General features: G+C 39.1%; 1 protein-coding gene across 1 annotated transcript in view; it reads right to left on the bottom strand.

The window, feature by feature from the left end:
- Nucleotides 1–20239, bottom strand: part of clec16a (C-type lectin domain containing 16A) — a 209533-nt gene that overhangs the window by 39337 nt on the left and 149957 nt on the right. The window contains exons 28-30 of the mRNA XM_033040308.1: nucleotides 5739–5890; nucleotides 3603–3807; nucleotides 2524–2691 (exon numbers count right to left, since the gene is read on the bottom strand). Coding sequence (XP_032896199.1) covers nucleotides 2524–2691; nucleotides 3603–3807; nucleotides 5739–5890 — 525 coding nt within the window. The remainder of the gene's footprint in view (nucleotides 1–2523; nucleotides 2692–3602; nucleotides 3808–5738; nucleotides 5891–20239) is intronic.

The following is a 20239-nucleotide window of genomic DNA, read 5'->3' on the forward strand; positions in this document are numbered from 1 at the left end:
CTAGAATGCTGCCAGAACATGGTCAGAAATGGGAACCGGGCCAGGCTGGGAGGTTGAAGCCTGGCTGGGATCAGGTGCGGAGGCCAAATCACAGCTGAGTAAGTACACATTTGCCCAAAGGCAGAGGGGTGGGGTGGAACTGGAGATCAAAGAACTGGAGGGTGGAGGAAGATCGAAATTATGTGAAAGGCTTCAGAGACAAGGAGGATTACTCAAGAAAGGGGTCAAAGGAAGAGTGCGTAAGAAGTTGAGAAAAGATACAGTGGGTAATAGCTTCTGAGTGTGTGTTAGTCAAAGGGTTAAAAAGACTGTCAAAGAATAGAATAATGTAGTGTGTGTTTTTCTCAACTGACATCTGGAGATAGCCACATATAGAGATGGTTAATAGTCTGTGAATATTTCTGAGAATGGAAAGGATCACAAGTCAGAAGACTGATAACAAACTCAAAAGGGAAAGGGCAGAGTTGTTTGATACTGATTGATAACAGGACTATGAATTATGAACTGCTTGAAATACTTACTTGTGGCAATCAGAACTGAATACCTGGTGCCAGTCCATACAAACTATAACAAGGTTTATGAGTAATATATTTACTCTGAGGATATCCCTAGTACAAACCAAGGCCTCAATAGCTCTATGGGCAGTTCCCATTGTAATAGAGAAAATCAATGGCCTGGCCCAAGTCAGATATTTTTTTAATTGCTGATGCCTGGTCATGAGATCATAAGACCCTCAGGGAAAATGGAGTGCTTGTATGAACCATCTGTAATAATCAATCCAACACTCCTCTATATTGAAGAAAGATCTCGACCCGAAATGCTGCCTGTCCCACGGAGTTGCTCCAGCTTTTTGTGCCTATCGTCTATATTGGATAGCATCAGTATTCATAACCAAAATGCTATACATTGTTAATGGAAGGCAATGCCATGGCAATCAATAGTCCAGCTGCAATGGTACATAAATGTCGAAATAGTTTAGATCTGGACTAGATTGACAATGTGGAACAGTCGCATTGGGAATGAACAGTAGTGATGCGAGGAGGATGGATCGTGGAAACAGGATTTAACTCCTTACTGGGCCTTGGAATAGTATAAGAATCTGGGAACAGCTCAACCAAACAGCTAACCCAAAATTTGCCAAAAGGCACCCGAGTCATTGTACTACATTGGATATGAGCTAGAAGGCAGAATAGGAGGAGCACTGACATTCTTTAGCGATTAGTCAGGCATTGCCATGGAGAGATTAAATGCAAGGGTAAACATTTTAAAATTCACACATTTCTGAAAGTAAGAGTGACTACAGTCCAGCAAAGAGGAGATGGGAGAATGGAACGGTGCACATTATGGCATGAGTTACAATAATGTTTCAGAGCATGGAACAATGGAAGCCAACAATAAAGTCCATTAAGACATTAAACACTGACTGAAACACTGAAACAATCTTGTCGAAGCACCATGAAGCTGTGAGAGTAACCTTGATCAATGGGTTCAATTTTCAATTAATGTTAAGTTTTTGAAATGTAAATATGACACTCAATCAACAAAAGTGCTTTGTCGAGAATTGAAATGGCTTCTAACTATATCAATAATATTACTTGCACTACTAATTAGAACATTTAAAATCTTCATTGTTAAGATCTGTCACATAAGTAGAAATAGAAAGAGAAATGTACACAGGGCAGGATCTACAATGAGCCTCAAAAGCCATGTTGGTCAATTGAGTTTATACAAGATACATTGGCTGAGATACTCCTTCAGATATAAAGGCCAAAGCTCGCAAGGATCAAGGGCAGTAGGAGGAGGAACTGATTGCGAGAACAATTTAGATTGGGCGGGTAGGGGGAGATTAAAGCATGTTACTATAACTACTGGAAACATCCCACAGCAATATGAATTACAGGCCTATTTTTGAGAGAAATTATATTAATGTGGTTTGGTAATGTTATACCCAAAGTAATAACAAGCGTATAGCAAGGCAACATCATTAAAAGGAAATTTGTACTTGACAAGTCCCTGGAGCCTTTGGACGTTAAATAATCAATGTACTGATGGTGTCAATGATTTAAAGTGAACTAAACATCTAAATCAAATATTCAATGTTTGCCAATAACTAAATACATTTTTATGTTTACCTTCAAAATGCTCAGATTATCACAAATATAAAAGCACTGTAGCTCTAACATGGCTGGAGAATTAATTAGAAGTTTACATACAATAGACTGATGTAACCAAAACAAATTATTTCTAGTTTGATGTGGTCATGGATGAGAATTTTATACCTTTCTTTATTTTAAATTGTATTTGTTCACTGATATAGACATGTGCCCTTGGACATTGAGGATACAGTATTCCATATTACTCAGGTAGATATTTATATTTAAAAAAATAGTCTCACATAGTACTTCTTGTTCAAGGACCGCAGACGTGTTAGTTACACAATAATTACACGATAAGTGTGATTATAGCTACACGATAATTTTGCACAATATGTGTTTATTTTATGAAAAAATTATTCAACGTTACCTGGAACCTTATCAACCGATGCAAACACTGAGCGTTGAACTGTAGGATCACTGACACCTCGGCGAGACTGGTCATAGAACCTAAAAGGAAGATGATGGGCTGAAGAAGGTGAGCCATGTCCAAAACCCATAACTTCTGAGGATGTTTGCACAGGAAGATCCAATAGTACTAGAATATAATAAATGTATTGAATAGTTAGAAAACTAATAAACATAAAAATAATTTTAATGCTTAAATATACCACTTATACAATTTATAAGCTATAAGTTGTCATTTTTTAAGTGAAGATATCAACAGCTGTAATAAATCCATCTGCAATTGACTTGCCATTTTTTGGTTTACAGCAAAGTGAATTGTAAAAATGTATTCAATCTGATTGTGCATTTTTTTTGATGTTTGTGTTATATGCCAAATTATCTTTTAAAATGATAAACCATTTCAGGTTCGAACTCCACATATTCCCCTGATTAATGTATGTTTTGTCATAAGAATAACCAGAATTAGTTAAACAATTATTTTCTGCAGAATGCAGCAAGTTTTAGGCCCACTGCATTGAAAATTACCAACAAGAAACATTACAGCTCTATTGACAGCTTTTATTACTCATTGTCCTCAGTCATTCGGCCTCTCCAGATTTAAGTGCATTGTGTTACAGTGCAACAACTCTCACTTTCACCAGCCCAAAGGAAAAATTATCAAAGTCTTGCTGCATAGTTCCCAATTAATGTTGAGTAAATGATTTAAAAAATAAACTTTGGTATGCTTCAGGGCTGTCAATGACATTCAATAATAAATGCATATCTTTGCTTTTCCTTTCGTTGCATTTAGACTGGTGACATTTTATGGTAACATTAAACACAATAACAATAGCGCAGTGTAAAAAACCATTGCAATAAAAGGAACAGCAAGTTTAGCATTAAAAGGACAAATTAACTGGCAAACTCAATAAACAATCTGAAGGTGGGATGTATCAAGCGAAAATGGAGGTATCATAACAATATATTTTAAACTTGTCGAACTTTCCCTGGTAACTAGCCATGCATTCGATTGCCCAAGCATGCTTAGAAAAAGATCCTAACCTGCTATTCGTTGCATCTTCATACGTCGCGCTTGAATGCGCCCCTTTGCTAATCGCTGCTTTGCGATGATACAGCGGATATGATCAGCAAAGATAAACGTTGCCTGGAGAATTGGGAAGGGTCTTGCATGAGGGTTGGATGCAGGCTTATGGATGATTATGTTTAAAGCCCTGCTGTCATCTTCAACTCCCATCACCTGCATATCCTACAAAAGAAAAACAGGAATTAAAAATGAGTTTAATATTGTAATTCAACTGTTATGCAAAAGTTTTCTTTTTCAGCATAATGTGGCCACGGAAATGGGTGCTACTGTTTATTTATATCTGCCATTTATCTCCATGGTTCTCTCGAAGTTTGACGCAAATTCAAAACAGACCTACCAAACCAGAATTTGGTTCTCAAGCATTAAGATAATTTATTTGTCATATTCATTGGAAATTAACTGGAACAATGAAATTCTAACTTGCTGCAACATTAGATGCAACAACTATAAATAATAATAATAATAATAATAATAATAATAATAAACTTTATTACAGACTCAAGGTCCAGACAAGGGGCAACATTACATTAAAAATGCATTGCATATCAAATATCATAAATATATATAAAATCATGGTATATCACATCATAATTTATATTTAACAAAAACCCACAATACTTAAGTTAAAAATCCAGATTAAAAGATGATCAATGTCCTACAACAAGACAACGATACCAGTGTCTCCACAACTGGGATTCGTAGCGTGTAGTGCTAACCCTTATGTTTGTCAAGGCCACAATAAGCACATTTTTAGAGTCATTTATCCTGCAAATGAATTTATACATGTGGTGTCTTAAGATAGCTTCTAAAGTACTGACTCCTGCAGCCACAAACATATTACTGGCACTACACCATCTAGGTTGCCTTAGCAGTGTTCTCATGGCATCGTTATATGCCACCTTTAGTCTCTGCATACTTGTCTTTAAATAGTTCGACCACAGGTGCGCAGTGTAGAGGGGTGTGCAGCATGCTCTAAATAGCGACATCTTCACCACATCTGCACATGCACCAAATTTACGCAAGAGGATATTTGCCTGTACATACAGCATGCGTCGTTGCCTATAAATATCCTCATCATCTGTCATTTGTTCTGTAATAATATGCCCTAGATATTTTATCTTATTACAGACACTAAGATTGTTGTCAGACAATTTAAAAACAGGATATTTTAGGCATTTATCCTCTTTGGTTCTACAGACCATAACAGCACTCTTACTAGCATTATATTTAATGTCATGTTCCACACCATACACGGAACATATAGTAAGGAGCTGCTGGAGACCAGCGCTAGATGGACTAAAGACCACAAGATCATCTGCATACATAATATGGTTCACTAAAATATTACCAATCACGCACCCAGTGTTACAGGCTTTCAATTGTTTAGACAGATCATCAATATATAGATTAAAAAGGACTGGGGACAAAATTCCCCCTTGTCTAACACCATTGCTAACCCCAAATGGGGCTGAGACCCTATTGCCCCATTTTATTTGCATAGTCTGGTGGGCATACCAGTAGGCCAGAATTCTAACAATGTATTCAGGCACCCCTCTTTGACTCAATAAAGTCAGTTATTCTAAGCAAACAAGACCATGATAGTGCAAAAAAAAAGTTCTAAAAGCTGATGGTTGATGGGTAGAAACTGTTTTTGAACCTGGAAGTAACAGTTCTCAGGCTCCTGTATCTTCTTCCCCATGCCCCTTGATGGCAGTGATAAGAGAGGGTGACCAGTGTGTGTGTGCGTGACTTTGATGGTATTAGTTGCTTTCTTGAGGCATTGCCTCCTGTAGATCCCTTTGATCGTGGGGAGGTCAGTGCCCGTGTTGGGCCGGGGTATTGCAAACCATTTTCTGCAGCCTCTTTCATTATGCACCGTTCAAATTTGCAAACCTTTCCTTGCAATTCCAACAATGTGCTGGGCCCAGGACAGGCTTACTAACATACGAGCGGAAATTCAAGGTGTGTTGAGATCCAAGCAGCTTATAATTGATGCCTGATTTGCCAAAATAATAGCAGCAGAGGTCAGATTGGCTTGAGAAAATATGCAATGAATAGGTCAAACATTCTTCTTCCTCATTTATCTCCTTTACCTGAAGCAAACCTGCAAATTTTACCACTCCCCATCCAAGCCGTTTGTTTTCAGGCTCCACCAGGCTCATTTGATAAACATCTACAGCCAAGAACCGATGTACTTGACCGATGTCTTTCGAAACAACAGTGCAAGCAATTAGATCACTGTTATCTAAAATGAGAAAATGGAAACAGAAAATAGCTGATCAGTTCACGAGGAGCAAACAGAAATTACATCTCAAAATAAAATATCAAAATAATACATTACAATAAATCAAAATAACAAACAAATATTATTATTGATATATTCTGACATTTATCAATGCACATAGTTCACACTTATAATGAACTCTTTCCTTTTCAGTTTACCATAAAACTAAAATGATGAATTTGTGAAATTGGCTCCAATTTTGAACAAACAAATGTCGACTGCAAAAACACTATGCCAAGAAACGGAATTTGCACCCACTTATGCTTAAAAACACATATAACTGATTTGACCAAGATTATTCATTATTGCATGCTTTATCAATATATCACCCACTGAAAAATTAAATTGAACAATTTTGTGCCCAAATCCTTAGCACAGGTTCATTTTTACAGTACAATCCACTCAGTTAAAAGAGCAGTAAACTCCCCATTAAGATGCCAATGACACTTCAAAGTAGGACATTCAGTGCTTTGCTCCCACGCTACGCCTGTGTGACTGATCTACTTGCCCAGATTTAGGACTGACAGAACCTTTTCACATTAGAGATTAGCATTGTGCTTACAATATGATCTTAAAAGGATTGGAATGGACATGTGGGTGCAGTTACAGAGAAAAAATGGTTGTCAGATGACAGGGGGAAGAGAGCAGAAAAATAGGGAATTACCAGACATCATGATATATTGGCTTGTTCCCTGCACTTCCCTTCTCTCCATTTTTATATTACAAAAATAACAAAGAAGGGTCAGTCAGAATCTCTCTGTAAAAGGGTAGAAGTTGTTCACCAGCCCACAGACTCAGCCATCAGATATCAAACACAACAGTTGTGGAAGAATTTGCATTCCTACATTAGTCTCAGAACCCACAAAACATGAGTGGAAACCGATCATCCTGATCCTGAGGGACTGCGAAATGCAGCCGAAACACAGCATCCATTTAGCAACCAAAAATGTGTGAAAGCCAATTTAAAAATATAAATATTCAGATTTGCAACTATTCTTCTACAATGATTTTTTTGTTTAGTTTCTTATTGTCACATGTGCTGAGGAATAGTGAAAATCTTTTCTTTGTGTGTTATCGTCAAAGAAGAATTAAAGCATATAAATGTATCCAATCAAGCCACCCACAGTGCACAGATAATGGATAAAGTGTACAACATTCAGTGTAAGATGTATTATATTTTGACACATTTTTGAACATCAACATAAAATTTGGATCCATTTAAGTAATACGTTTTCTATATTAGCAATGCAGTTTTTACTGGATAGTTTGCATTAATTAATATTTCTGGGTGAAAGGCACACATTGTGAAATTGGGCCGGTGCTCCAATGCATAATTCACCTTGTCCCAGTCAAGCTTTGCCTGCGCCCACTGTACCTTTCCTCCACTGCTGGCAGAAAGTGAACCCTAGCTGTTCATTCAATATAACTAAATATCAATGCATGGGGGTAAGGAATTGAGGAGGCAATTGAAAGCTATTCACTGTAATACTGATATCTTGCTCCTGGGTATATATTGGCCTGTTTTGACTGGATTCGCTTTGCTTTAGTCAGTGATTGATCGTAGTTGCTGTGCCAATTAATGTTGTGCTCTATGCTGCAACCAGTCCTTGTTCAACCCACATCTCTTTGTGGCTTGGGGTAGACGATTGTATAAGTGAGGTTCACAAAGCAGTTTCCCCAATAATCCAGTTTCTCCCACCTCATCGGCAATCTTTCTGCTCTTGGATTGTGACAGAAGTGGGGAGGTTTTTTTTAAGCATTGACTCACATCCCAGCCATCATTGCAGCAATGAAGAAGCAACTTTGAATTCTGCATGTTTCTTTTCACAATTCTACAGCTTCTGATTTAGTGTACAGTATTGTTTGGAAAGATATAGTATTTCCTTAAATATTTGTGGGGGAAATACCAAAGCAAGTACACCAAAGGAAATCAACTTTCAAGGCAAATGACTCTCCAATCTCAGGTTAAAACCATTCCATAAGTAAATATGAATGCATCCGATTCTTGTTTCCTTCAAATCATAAAATGTACATTTAAGAAAGTAGACATCGCACGCCAGCATGTTCCAGACGTGTCACTTTACGCACAGATATACCAATCAAGAAAGCAGATTATCTATTCATTCGTATATTGCAATCTACTGAACATTCTTGGAGATTAGATGCTGTGTTGTAAGCACAAAAAAAATAGGCGCAGGAGTAAAGGGTCTGTCCCACCAGCATGCGACTAGGACCTAACGTGGTCGCTTGAGCCGTACGGCCTCGCGGGGCCGGTCCCACTTCAATCGCCAGAGCCGTATGGAGTTGTGCGGGGCTGGTCCTGACATCGCGCAGGGCTACGAAAAACTGACACTGTCCAAAAATTCCGCGTGACAACGGCCTGTCGGCCCGCAGCCGCATTGAGGCCGTACGCAGCGCCTTGACGAGCGTACGCATCTTGATGCCGTATGCAGCGTCTTGACGGCGTATGCCTAGCGCGTGGCATTGCGCGATGACATCACCACCCGGCGTGCCGTTGCGTGATGACGTAAGCGCCCGACGCCGTGCGACGTCCAAATTCAGTCGGCCCGCCTCCTGCCCAGCTGATTGGCGAGTATGATGTCGGGACCAACCCTGCACAACTCCAGACGGCTCCGCAGTTGGATGTGGGACCGGTCCCGCGAGGCCGTACGCCTCAAACCACCACGTTTGGTCGCGTTAGACGCATGCAATCGCATGCTGGTGGGACAAGCCCTTTAGCCATTCAATCCCTCGTTAGCTCCTTTATGTTAACAAGATTGTGGCTGAACTGACTGTATCCTCCACTTTACAATTCTTTGTGATAACCTTTGTTCAGCTCATTGCTTATTGAAATGCAGTCTCTCTATATTAAAATAATTCTCAAAGATTCTGCCTCCACCAAGAGGAAAAGAGTTTGCAAAGCTCATGACCCCCTGAGGGAAAGAAAAAATCTGTTTCTGTCTTAAACGAGCAGCCTCTTGATCTAGATTCTCCTACAAGGGAAAACATATTTGCACGCATCCTGTCAACGAGCCCTCTGGATCTTACATGTTTCAGTCAAGTCCCCTCTTGCTTTACTGAACTCCAGTGGAGGCAAGCTAGCTTGCCTAATGTTTCCATTATTTTACATTAATCAGTTTAGTAAATCTTCTCTGAGACAGACACAAAATGCAAGAGTAACTCAGCGGGACAGGCAGCACCTCTGGAGAGAAGGAATGGGTGATGTTTCAGGTCAAGACTCTTCTTCAGACTCTTCTTCTCTGAACTGCTTTCAACGCAATAATACCCTTCCATAAAAACAGAGACCAATACCGTACACTATACTCCAGATGCAGTCTTACATAGAAGAATAATCATCCTAGTTTTTTTATTGAATTCCCATAATGTATCCTATAAATTACAGGAGTGACAATGTTTCTAAACTACTTCTTTGACCACAAGTTTTTTTTTTCCCAAGTCCTGAAGTTTGGAAAGGATACTAGTCTTTCTGGCATGACATCTGATAAACAATTATGATGGATTAAAATGGTTATCCAGTAAACTTTCTCAACTAGTAGATATACTGAAGAGTGAAAGTCCTGGATAGAGTGGATGGAGGGAGGACATTTCCACTAGTGGGACAGTCTAGGACTATAGGTCATAGCCTCAGAATTAAAGGACATTCCTTTAGGAAGGAGACGAAGAGAAATGTCTTTAGTCAAAGGATCGTGAATCTGTGGAATTCACTGCCATAGAAGGCTGTGGATGCCGTCAATGGACATTTTTAAGGCATAGATAGATTCTTGATTGGTGCAGGTGTTATGGGCTGTGGGGAGAAGGCAGGAGAGTGGGGTTAGGAGAAATATATCAGCCATGATTGAATGGCGGAGTAGACTTGATGAGTCAAATGACCTAATTCTGCTTCTATCACATGAACATATAGATCAATGATTTACATTGGGAAGGCCAAAAAAAAATCCATTAGGATTTCATAATGTCTTTGTGCCAACTCACAGGCAAGGACATTCAAATATACTTCGGATTAAATAACATCTTAACAAAGACTAAAGCCCAATAATAAAAATCATTACATATCTCATTGAATGTCCCACTGCTCTTATTAACAGATTTTATTTTAGCTTTGAGTTATTTTAAGTCTACAAAAGGCTCTGATGATTCATCGTTAAGCAAAATGAGTAATTAAAACGTTTCTTCTTCTGGAGAGTTACCGGAACACAATGGTTAAATTAGTGAAACTGGTCATTCTTCTTTAGCTTCCTACCACAATGTAGCATAAATTATGGTCATGGATAGATTGCTTTTTCCTATTTCCATATTTATGACATCATACTAGTATTGCACCTGAGATGTGGCAACAACTAGATAGATTTCAAATGGAAAAGACCAGAAATAAATTACACGCTTACCAATCAGTAATTTTCTCCAGAGAAATGTTTGATCCAAAAGATTCTCTGGGATGTTTAACAGTTTTTTATGCTATTAGACTGGCTGAGTTATGTAATACACTACAGTATGAATCCAAATGCACTATAGATGTGGTTGCAAAATTTGCCAGAATACAAATCAATAACTGATAAATTTCATATGGGCATTTCACAAAATGATTAGTGTAGATTATTAAGGTACATAATGCTGTAATTTACCAGGCATTAATTTCTCTATTAAGAGGTTTATAATACAGTAAAAAGAAAGAACTGCAGATGCTGGTGTATACCAAAGATAGACAGAAAATTCAGCGGGTCAGGCAGCATCACTGGAGAAAAGCTTGTCGACTTGTATCACATTGAGGATAAAAATGGAACAGTATTTTGTCATTTCAGAATGATGTATATAAAACAGAATTTCCGATGTACAGTGTGTGACATATTTGAAATAAATTGCACATTTTTCAAAAATAATTGAACATACTTTGAAAGGTTTCAAATTACTTGGCACACAATAACAGCTTGCAAAATAAAAAAAGATTTTAAAAATAGACAGTTAGCCAGATGACCAGAGAAAAGATAGTTCAACATTTCAGGCCTTTAACAGAAATTTTACACCTGTGTTTCGATTTTCATAATGATTAAATGTACCATGAGTACCGAGCAGGAAATTGGCTCAATTTACACTTAATCAGGAGAGCCACCCACCAAGAGCGAAGACAATAGCCGTTGGGATTTATCAACAGGACCCCAGACCTATAAAAAGGCCTTGCAGCAATCAAAGAATACCTTAATTTAGATACAGACTAGGGAAATCAAATAAACTGTAATTGTACACAGGATAAATTCAAAGTATGTCAGATATTGTTTTCCCCGTCAACTTATTCCCATTCATTTTAGGGATCTGGCATATATTGTCGTCACTAAAGAAGGATCAAGGCTTTGACAGGCAAAAAGGGAAAGTGGAATACGAAAGTAATCTAGCAAGGATCGCAAAACAGATTTTTAAAGTTTCTATAGATATGTAAAAAGAAAATCTGAGATAGGATAAAGTATCTAGAGACATAAATATTTCACAAAAAGCCTACAAGAAAAAGCAGAAATGAACACTTCTTGAATGTATGAGGGGCAGGAAGAAATGAACATCATGAAAGCAAAGAGAAGAAAATAATGGGACTGAAAGCCAACAGAACCTTCAGGACCTGTGACCAGTATTCCAAGGTTTGGAAAGTAATGGCTGTGAAGACAATGGATGCATGGGTTGTCATCTTATCAAATTCCATCGACTCCAGAGCCGTTCACACAGATTGAATAGATAGCAAATGTAATTCCACAACTTGAGAGGTGGAAGAGAAAACTATACGGTAAATGTGCATACCAATTAGACTGATATCAATGGAGAGAAAACCCAATAAGCATTGCAAAAGTGCTAGTGGGGCAATTTGCAAAATAGTGATAATAGTGAAAAGAAAAAAATGTTTGACAAATCAACTAGCATTTTTTAATCTTAACTAGAATAGATAAGGAGGAAGAACTGTTGTATTTGGTCCTTCAGCAAACCTTCAATGGAGTGCCAAATGAGAGGTTAGAGCACATGGGACTGGGATAATCAGTAATCAGTCCATGCCAGTAAATGAACAGATAAAACAACAAGGCATGAATAGGAGGTACACAAAAATGCTGGAGAAACTCAGCGGGTGCAGCAGCATCTATGGAGCGAAGGAAATAGGTGACGTTTCGGGCCGAAACCCTTCTTCAGACTGATAGGGGGTGGGGGTGGGGGGGGGGAGAAGGAAGGAAAAAGGGAGGAGGAGGAGCCTGAGGGCGGGGGGATGGGAGGAGACAGCTCGAGGGTTAAGGAAGGGGAGGAGACAGCAAGGGCTAGCAAAATTGGGAGAATTCAATGTTCATGCCCGCCGGACGCAGACTACCCAGGCGGAATACGAGGTGTTGTTCCTCCAATTTCCGGTGTTGCTCACTCTGGCAATGGAGGAGACCCTGGACAGAGAGGTCGGATTGGGAATGGGAGGGGGAGTTGAAGTGCTGAGCCACCGGGAGTTCAAGTAGGTTCTTGCGGACTGAGCGGAGGTGTTCGGCGAAACGATCGCCCAACCTCCGCTTAGTCTCACCGATGTAAATCAGCTGGCATCTAGAGCAGCGGATGCAGTAGATGAGGTTGGAGGAGATACAGGTGAACCTTTGTCGCACCTGGAACGACTGCTTGGGTCCTTGAATGGAGTCGAGGGGGGAGGTAAAGGGACAGGTGTTGCATTTCTTGCGGTTGCAAAGGAAAGTGCCCGGGGAGGGGGTGGTTCGGGAGGGAAGGGAAGAATTGACAAGGGAGTTGCGGAGGGAGCGGTCTTTGCGGAAGGCAGACATGGGGGGAGATGGGAAGATGTGGCGAGTGGTGGGGTCATGTTGGATGTGGCGAAAATGGCGGAGGATGATTTGTTGTATTTGCCGGCTGGTGGGGTGAAAGGTGAGGACTAGGGGGACTCTGCCCGTGTTGCGAGTGCGGGGATGGGGAGAGAGAGCAGTGTTGCGGGGTATGGAAGAGACCCTGGTGCGAGCCTCATCTATGGTGGAGGAGGGGAATCCCCGTTCCCTGAAGAGCGAGGACATTTCCGATGCCCTGGTGTGGAACGTCTCATCCTGGGAGAAGATGCGGCGTATGCGGAGGAATTGGGAGTAGGGGATGGAGCAGGGTGGGAAGACGTGTAGTCCAGATAGCCATGTGAGGCAGTGGGTTTGTAGTGTATGTCGGTCAGAAGTCTATCCCCTGCGATGGAGATGGTGAGGTCAAGGAATGGTAGGGAAGTGTCGGAAATGGTCCAGGTGTATTTGAGTGCCGGATGGAAGTTGGTGGTGAAGTGGATGAAGTCAGTCAGTTTGTGTGTGGGTGCAGGAGGTGGCCCCAAAGCAGTCGTCAATGTAACGGAGGTAGAGGTCGGGGATGGGGCCCTGGTACGTATTGAACAAGGATTGTTCGACGTACCCGACAAAGAGGCAGGCGTAGCTGGGGCCCATGCGTGTGCCCATAGCTACGCCTTGTGTTTGGAGGAAATGGGAGAAGTCAAACGTAAAGTTGTTGAGGGTGAGTACCAACTCCGCTAGGCGGAGGAGAGTGTCAGTGGCTGGGTATAGGTTGCTCTTCTGGTCGAGGAAGAACCGGAGGGCTTTGAGGCCATCCTGGTGGGGGATGGAGGTGTAGAGTGACTGGACGTCCATGGTGAAGATGAGGGGGTGAGGGCCTAGAGAGTGGAATGCGCGGAGGCGGCGGAGAGCGTCTGAGGTGTCTAGAACATAGGTGGGAAGGGATTTGACCAAGGGGGATAGTGTGGAGTCAAGGTATGAAAGGCATGAATAGGAACCTGTGACTTGTCAGGTGTCACAGAGTTTGGTGCAGGAGACAAGACTGTTAATGATTTATACGATTGGAGCACGTACAATACAGTGCCCTCCATAATGTTTGGGACAAAGACCCATCATTTATTTATTTGCATCTGTACTCCATAATTTGAGATTTGTAATAGAAAAAAATTTGTCAGATTTTAATAAAGGCCATTTTTATACATTTTGGTTTCACCATGTAGAAATTACAGCAGTGTTTATACAGTGCCCCCATTTCAGGGCACTTTCAGGGCAGGTTTATAATGTTTGGGATGCAGCAATGTCATGTAAATGAAAGTAGTCATGCTTATTATTTTGATTAGTATATCCTTTGCATGCAATGACTGCTTGAAGTCTGCGATTCAGGGACCTCACCAGTTGTTGGGTGTCTTCTCTGGTGATGCTCTGTCAGGCCTGTATTGCAGCCATCTTTAGCTGATGCTTGTTTTGGGGGCTAGACTCCTTCAGTTTTCTCTTCAGCATATAAAAGGCATGCTCAATTGGGTTCAGATCAGGTGATTGACTTGGTTTGAAAAACTCTTTTGTTGCTTTTGCAGTATGTTTGGGATCATTGCCTTGCGGTAGAATGAACCGCCGGCCAATGAGTTTTGGGGCATGTTTGAACTTGAGCAGATAGGATGTGTCTACACATTTAGAATTCATTATGCTACTACCATCATCAATTGTATCATCAATGAAGATAAGTGAGCTAGTACCTTCAGCAGTCATACATGGTCAGGCCATAACACCCCCCACCACCGTGTTTCACAGATGAGGTGGTATGCTTTGGATCTTGGGCAGTTCCTTCTCTCCTCCATACTTTTCTCTTGCCATCACTCTGATATAAGTTAATCTTTGTCGCATCTGTCCACAAGACCTTTTTCTAAAACTGTGGTTACTCTTTTAAGTACTTCTTGGCAAACTGTAACCAGGCCATCCTATTTTTGTGGCTAACCAGTCATTTGCATCTTACAGTGTAGCCTCTGTATTTCAGTTCATGAAGTCTTCTGCGGACAATGGTCACTGATAATCCACACCTGAAGAGTGTTTCTAATCTGTAGGGCAGGTGTTTGGGGATTTTTCTTTATTATAGAGAGAATTCTTCTGTCATCAGCTGTGAGGTCTATGTAAAAGCACAGCTGTAATTTCTACATGGTGAAACCAAAATGTATAAAAATACCCTTTAATAAAATCTGACAATGCACACTTTAACCACATGTGATTTTTTCTATTACAAATCTCAAATTGTGGAGTACAGAGGCAAATAAATAAATGATGGGTCTTTGTCCCAAACATAATGGAGGGCACTTTATATACAAGTTTGTTCACAATACAATACATAACAGTGCGGATTGTGAGGAGAGTGCAGAATAGTTTCAGGCAGATGGACGAGGATATTAAAATTGGAATGTACGCATATTCTAACTTAATTGAACAAAAATAATATTTTTCTGAATGGCAAGAGATTACAAGAGTAAAGTTAGCTTGTTGCAATTATATACGCCCTTAACAACAGCTGTAATATTGTGTTTCCCCATCTAAATACATATTCTTGATAGAGAGGAGTGCAACAAAGGCTGACCAGATGGATTTCTGAGATGTGGAGAATTTGTCCTTTGAGAACAGATTACGCAGCTTGGACATTTGCTCTGATACTAGAAAAGTGAGAGATCAACTCGTTGAAAACATACACGATTTTTTACAGATTTTGCAGCAGGGGGGTAGGGTCTTAAAATATGTGATCAGTCATTCTGGGTGGAGATGGAAATAAATGTTTTCACCCAGCGGATGTTCGAGAAATCACAAATCATTTGTGTGGTCAAATATAGTCTATGATGAATCAGTTGAAGTCCCACTTGATTTTAACACAGGAAGTTTCTTCACAGAAGCTCGGGAAATAATGATAGTTTCATAGGTGATACATGCATCAACTTTCTAAACTCCTTTAATGGGACTGTACAGTACCTAAATTATTTTTCCAGAGCGAAATCAAATAATTATGAAACTAAGTTATGAAACCTCATCAGTCACTTGTCCTGGCAGATAGGAAGCGAGATATAGCTCACAAAGACATAAGGAAGTTTTGCTCTACTGGCAATGCTTTGAGGGCTTATTACAAATTGAGTCTAATTTCTACACATTCATGTAACACTGGTGTTTGCCATCCACCCACAGAGTGGGCTGACATAAAATAGAAAAGGCTAAAATTAGAATGATAGAATAGTACTAACTGGAAATGGGCTCAATTATTGTCACTAGTGCAGAAGTAGAAAAATGGAAATTCTAAAAATGGAAGGCACGGATTTGCACTGGAACGTTTCTGGTACTTTATTTGTGGTGAATACAATGGCTAACAACATTTTCCAAACAAAACATCACTTGCTGCAGTTAATGGTGAGCCATCAGCATAGATTCCAGAATATATGCCAGTATTATAAATTAGTCTGATTGCCAAAGGTAAGGTCTTACGAAGCAGCAGGCTCTTGAGTGCATAAATACTATCACATACAGAATAAGCAGAAGCCACAAAATAACTGAAAATAAATATTTTGATGGCCAGTGAAGATACTGTCCATTACTATCTGTGATTGAACTAAAGAAGAATATTTTAATGTTTTGAATTATTTAAAAATATGGTTAAAACTTATTTTATACTCATTTTAACGTGATTAAGATGGTAAATTATCCAAAACTTACCTTATTGCCTCAAAATCACAGAGCATATAATAGAGCACATTCTTGAAATATACCATAAATGAGCGATAGCAAATTATGGGATTTTTGCGTTTTGCATGTAAATATGAAAATTGCATGGGAAAATGTTAGGAATTACCCAAGTATGCAGTCTGAAGAAGGGTCTCGACCCGAAACGTCGCCTATTGCTTCTCTCCATAGATGCTGCCTCACCCGCTGAGTTTCTCCAGCATTTTTGTCTACCTTTAAATGCAGGCCAATACCTATTGGTATGTGTCTGCCCACAGCCTTGCTGAAGAGTGGTCATTGATTAATCTAATTAAAGTTCACAACTGTTTTAAAACTTAAGTTACAAACTCAAACATACGTCACCTATTAATTTAAATTATTTGATAAAATATAGTCCCTGCCATACCTATAAGCATATATCCCTGTGTCTTTAAAAAATATTAATTTCTTATTATTTTGATTAGGTAATCCTTGAGTAATTTTAAAATCATATGCTCTTCCTATACTACAAGCACTTTCTCACTAATAATCTTTCACCAGTTGGGAGTTTAAAATATTTCAGACATAATGTACTGTAATAATAGCACAACAGCAATTGCTTGCAATTAGACCTGGCAAACTGCATTTGTTGGGAACTAGTATAAACTACCACAAAGCACTCTCTAGATTTGGAACAATAAAATGTAAGAGGATTAAAAATAAATGTAAATAATTTGATACATTGGTTTATGCAGTTGGAAAGGTTTTGGTCAAGAAGGTGACAGTAATCAAGTACACAGTTGGAATAGATAAGTACATGGCAAAGGCAAATAAGCACATACTATACAAATGGTGCCATATATGAAATTAAAAGAGAAAACTACAAACATGGCATGTAGCCTGGATGGGTGTGTCTGGCCCTTGAGCATGTCTTACCCTTGCTGTCCTGCTTCAGACATACCTGACTACCTGCCATGCTAGCTGACACAGCTACCAGCTTACCACAAGTTGTAGCATGGTGCCAAACTCCTTAAATGAAGCAGTAAATGACTTCAACAGGCAAAAGGCCAAGGACAAGTAAATGCCAAACCCAAGGACAGAATGGCAGGTGTTTGTTAGCCCGCACCATCAAGTTTGGCCCAATCCTCCAATCTAAGCCTACGTCCAAATTTAATTATGATGTCAGTTATTCTTAACACTAATGTACAATACTGGTAGGGACAGGGGAGTCTTGCCAGTTTAAATTCAAATTCAAAACAGTCTTCTACAGAGCAAGAGCAGCCACAATGGCCATAAAGATTACGAATAATCCTTGCTCCTGCCTCCTTCTCACATTCTACTCTCATCAGAGAAAGACACCTAAACTTGAGGTGCAGTGGTATTTGAGGGCAGACAGGGAGAAAACATGTGTTGGAGGGAACTGCATATGCTGGTTTACACCGAAGATAGATTCACAATGCTGGAGTAACTCAGTGGGACAGGCAGCATTTCTGAATAGAAAGAATGGGTGACGTTTTGTTTTCACCTTTCCCTAGCTAACAATGATCTATTCTACATTTTCCTTGAACTTCGTCCCCTTTGATCTCTCGTTTTCACACCGTACCCTTCCATATCTTTGTGTCTCCCTCTCCCCTGACTCTCAGTCTGAAGAAGGATCTCGACCTGAACCGTCACCCATTCCTTTTATCTAGAGATGCTGCCTGTCCCACTGAGTTATTCCAGCATTTTTTGTCTATCTTCAGGGAGAAAACATGTCAAGCTTCCTGTAACAAGCACAAGTCGTTCCAAATCCCCCAAAAGGAAGGAATGAAGAAAATAAATTTTAAAATAAAACACTTAACTTCCATGTATTTTTGAATGGTTTGGCCAAAATAAATTTCTTAGACATGGCCTAATTATAATTCTACCTACCCCCTTAAAAAAAGTTGTGCACCATCATTATATTAAAAATGGAGAGAGAAATTAATACAAAAAGGGTAAAAGAAAATGATCAAAATCATTAAACCACAGATGAAAAGCATAATGTGTTTCACACTACTATTCTAAAAAAGTAATATTATTTCTTAATATTATTAATAGTATTTAGTACTATTTTATACCAAGTAGTCATGACTATTAGAATATAATAATAGTGAATGACTACTATATTTAGAATCATTCTAACTATTTCTTAGAATGGTCTCACCCTATAAAGGATATTCCCTTTGTTTACCCATCCTTCCCTCATCATGTTTGCTACTGAAAACTAGGTTATTTGTTCTATTTTCCAGTTCTGGCAAAATGTTTATTGTTTTTATTTTATGTGTGAAATGTTTACGTTTTATGTGCAATGCTCCGTCCGGTATTCCCTGGGAAACGTCTTCTCTTTTTGCACTGTACAACTGTTGCTTTGCAAGATGACAATAAAGGTTGGTTGATTGATTGATTGATTGATTGATTGATTGATTGATTGATTGATTGATTGATTGATTGATTGATTGATTGATTGATTGATTGATTGATTGATTGATTGATTGATTGATTGATTGATTGATTGATTGATTGATGTCTTGAACCCAAAGCATTAACCATAAATTGCTTGGCCTGCTGATTGTTTTTGGAATGTTCTGCTTTTATTTCAAACCACATTGCAGACCATGACCCAAAGCTCTGGTAAACAAATAAAATCCTGAAGTTTAATGGAGGGAATCCAAAATTTATTTTAGTTGCTCCCCAGCATTTTCTTAATCATTGGCCTTTACTCAAGGCAATGCTCCAGTTTGTTATCATTATCAACGTAATTGGTCATGATGTGTCAATGGAAGTATTATGGGACAATGAACTTATCTTGCAAGATGAGAAGGAAACTGATGAAAGAGCAATAGCTTGCAGAGAATCATTGGGACAAGTTGAGGATTGCTGCCGTGCACAACACATTACTTTAGAACACAACAAATGCAATGAAGTCAACATTTGAATCAATTTGAGTGTTGACCGCATTGGCTTCATTTTGTCCCTCAGTGATCTCAATGTTAGCACATTCTTTTCACTTAAAGGATGACAGCATTCATCTCTATTTAACTTTCTTCCAGAGTGGCATGTTACAGAACAAATGTTCATATCATTTTGTTGTACTGCTCCAGAGAAAATAGCATCGTAATTTCACAACTCACCATAAAATCTGAATCGGTAATCTTTATTTTCAGATAGCAAATATGCATTAAACCTTGTAAAATGGTCAACTGTTGTGGTTTATATATATTAACAAAATGAGTAAATTGAAACTCTGGCAACCCATTTCCACAATGAATATAAATAACTATTTGTGACAAAAGTATATTTTCCTTTTAAGATTTTACCATGCCTCAAAATTAGTAAAGTCAAATTATTTTGGTACCACTCATCACACCTTTTTTTCCTGTTCCATATAAAAACTCAATATAGAATGGAATCTATTTTAAAATGTAAAGTTACATAATGACGGGTGGGTACCTTTCTTAATAATTAACTGCTTTTGATTAAAGGGAGAGGAATCATATTTTTTCATTACCATGCATCCAATTAAAATGGCAGCTTTTAATATAGAAGTAAAACTACTGGTATCATTTTCAAACTCAAAATTCACGCAAGCAGCAATTACATACAGAATGCGTTCGCTGAAGATGACCGTACTACATTCCCAGAAACATAAAAATGGCAATTGATCTAAATGACTGAATAATGACAACAACAAAAAAAGTAACTTTTCGCAAGCTCTAAATACCACAGGTGAAACCTTTCTCTTCTGGATGTTTTACAATTTAAAATACCCAAGCATTAACAACACTGATGAATC

This window comes from Amblyraja radiata, chromosome 22 (assembly GCF_010909765.2).
Source record: "Amblyraja radiata isolate CabotCenter1 chromosome 22, sAmbRad1.1.pri, whole genome shotgun sequence".
Classification (NCBI taxonomy): domain Eukaryota; kingdom Metazoa; phylum Chordata; class Chondrichthyes; order Rajiformes; family Rajidae; genus Amblyraja; species Amblyraja radiata.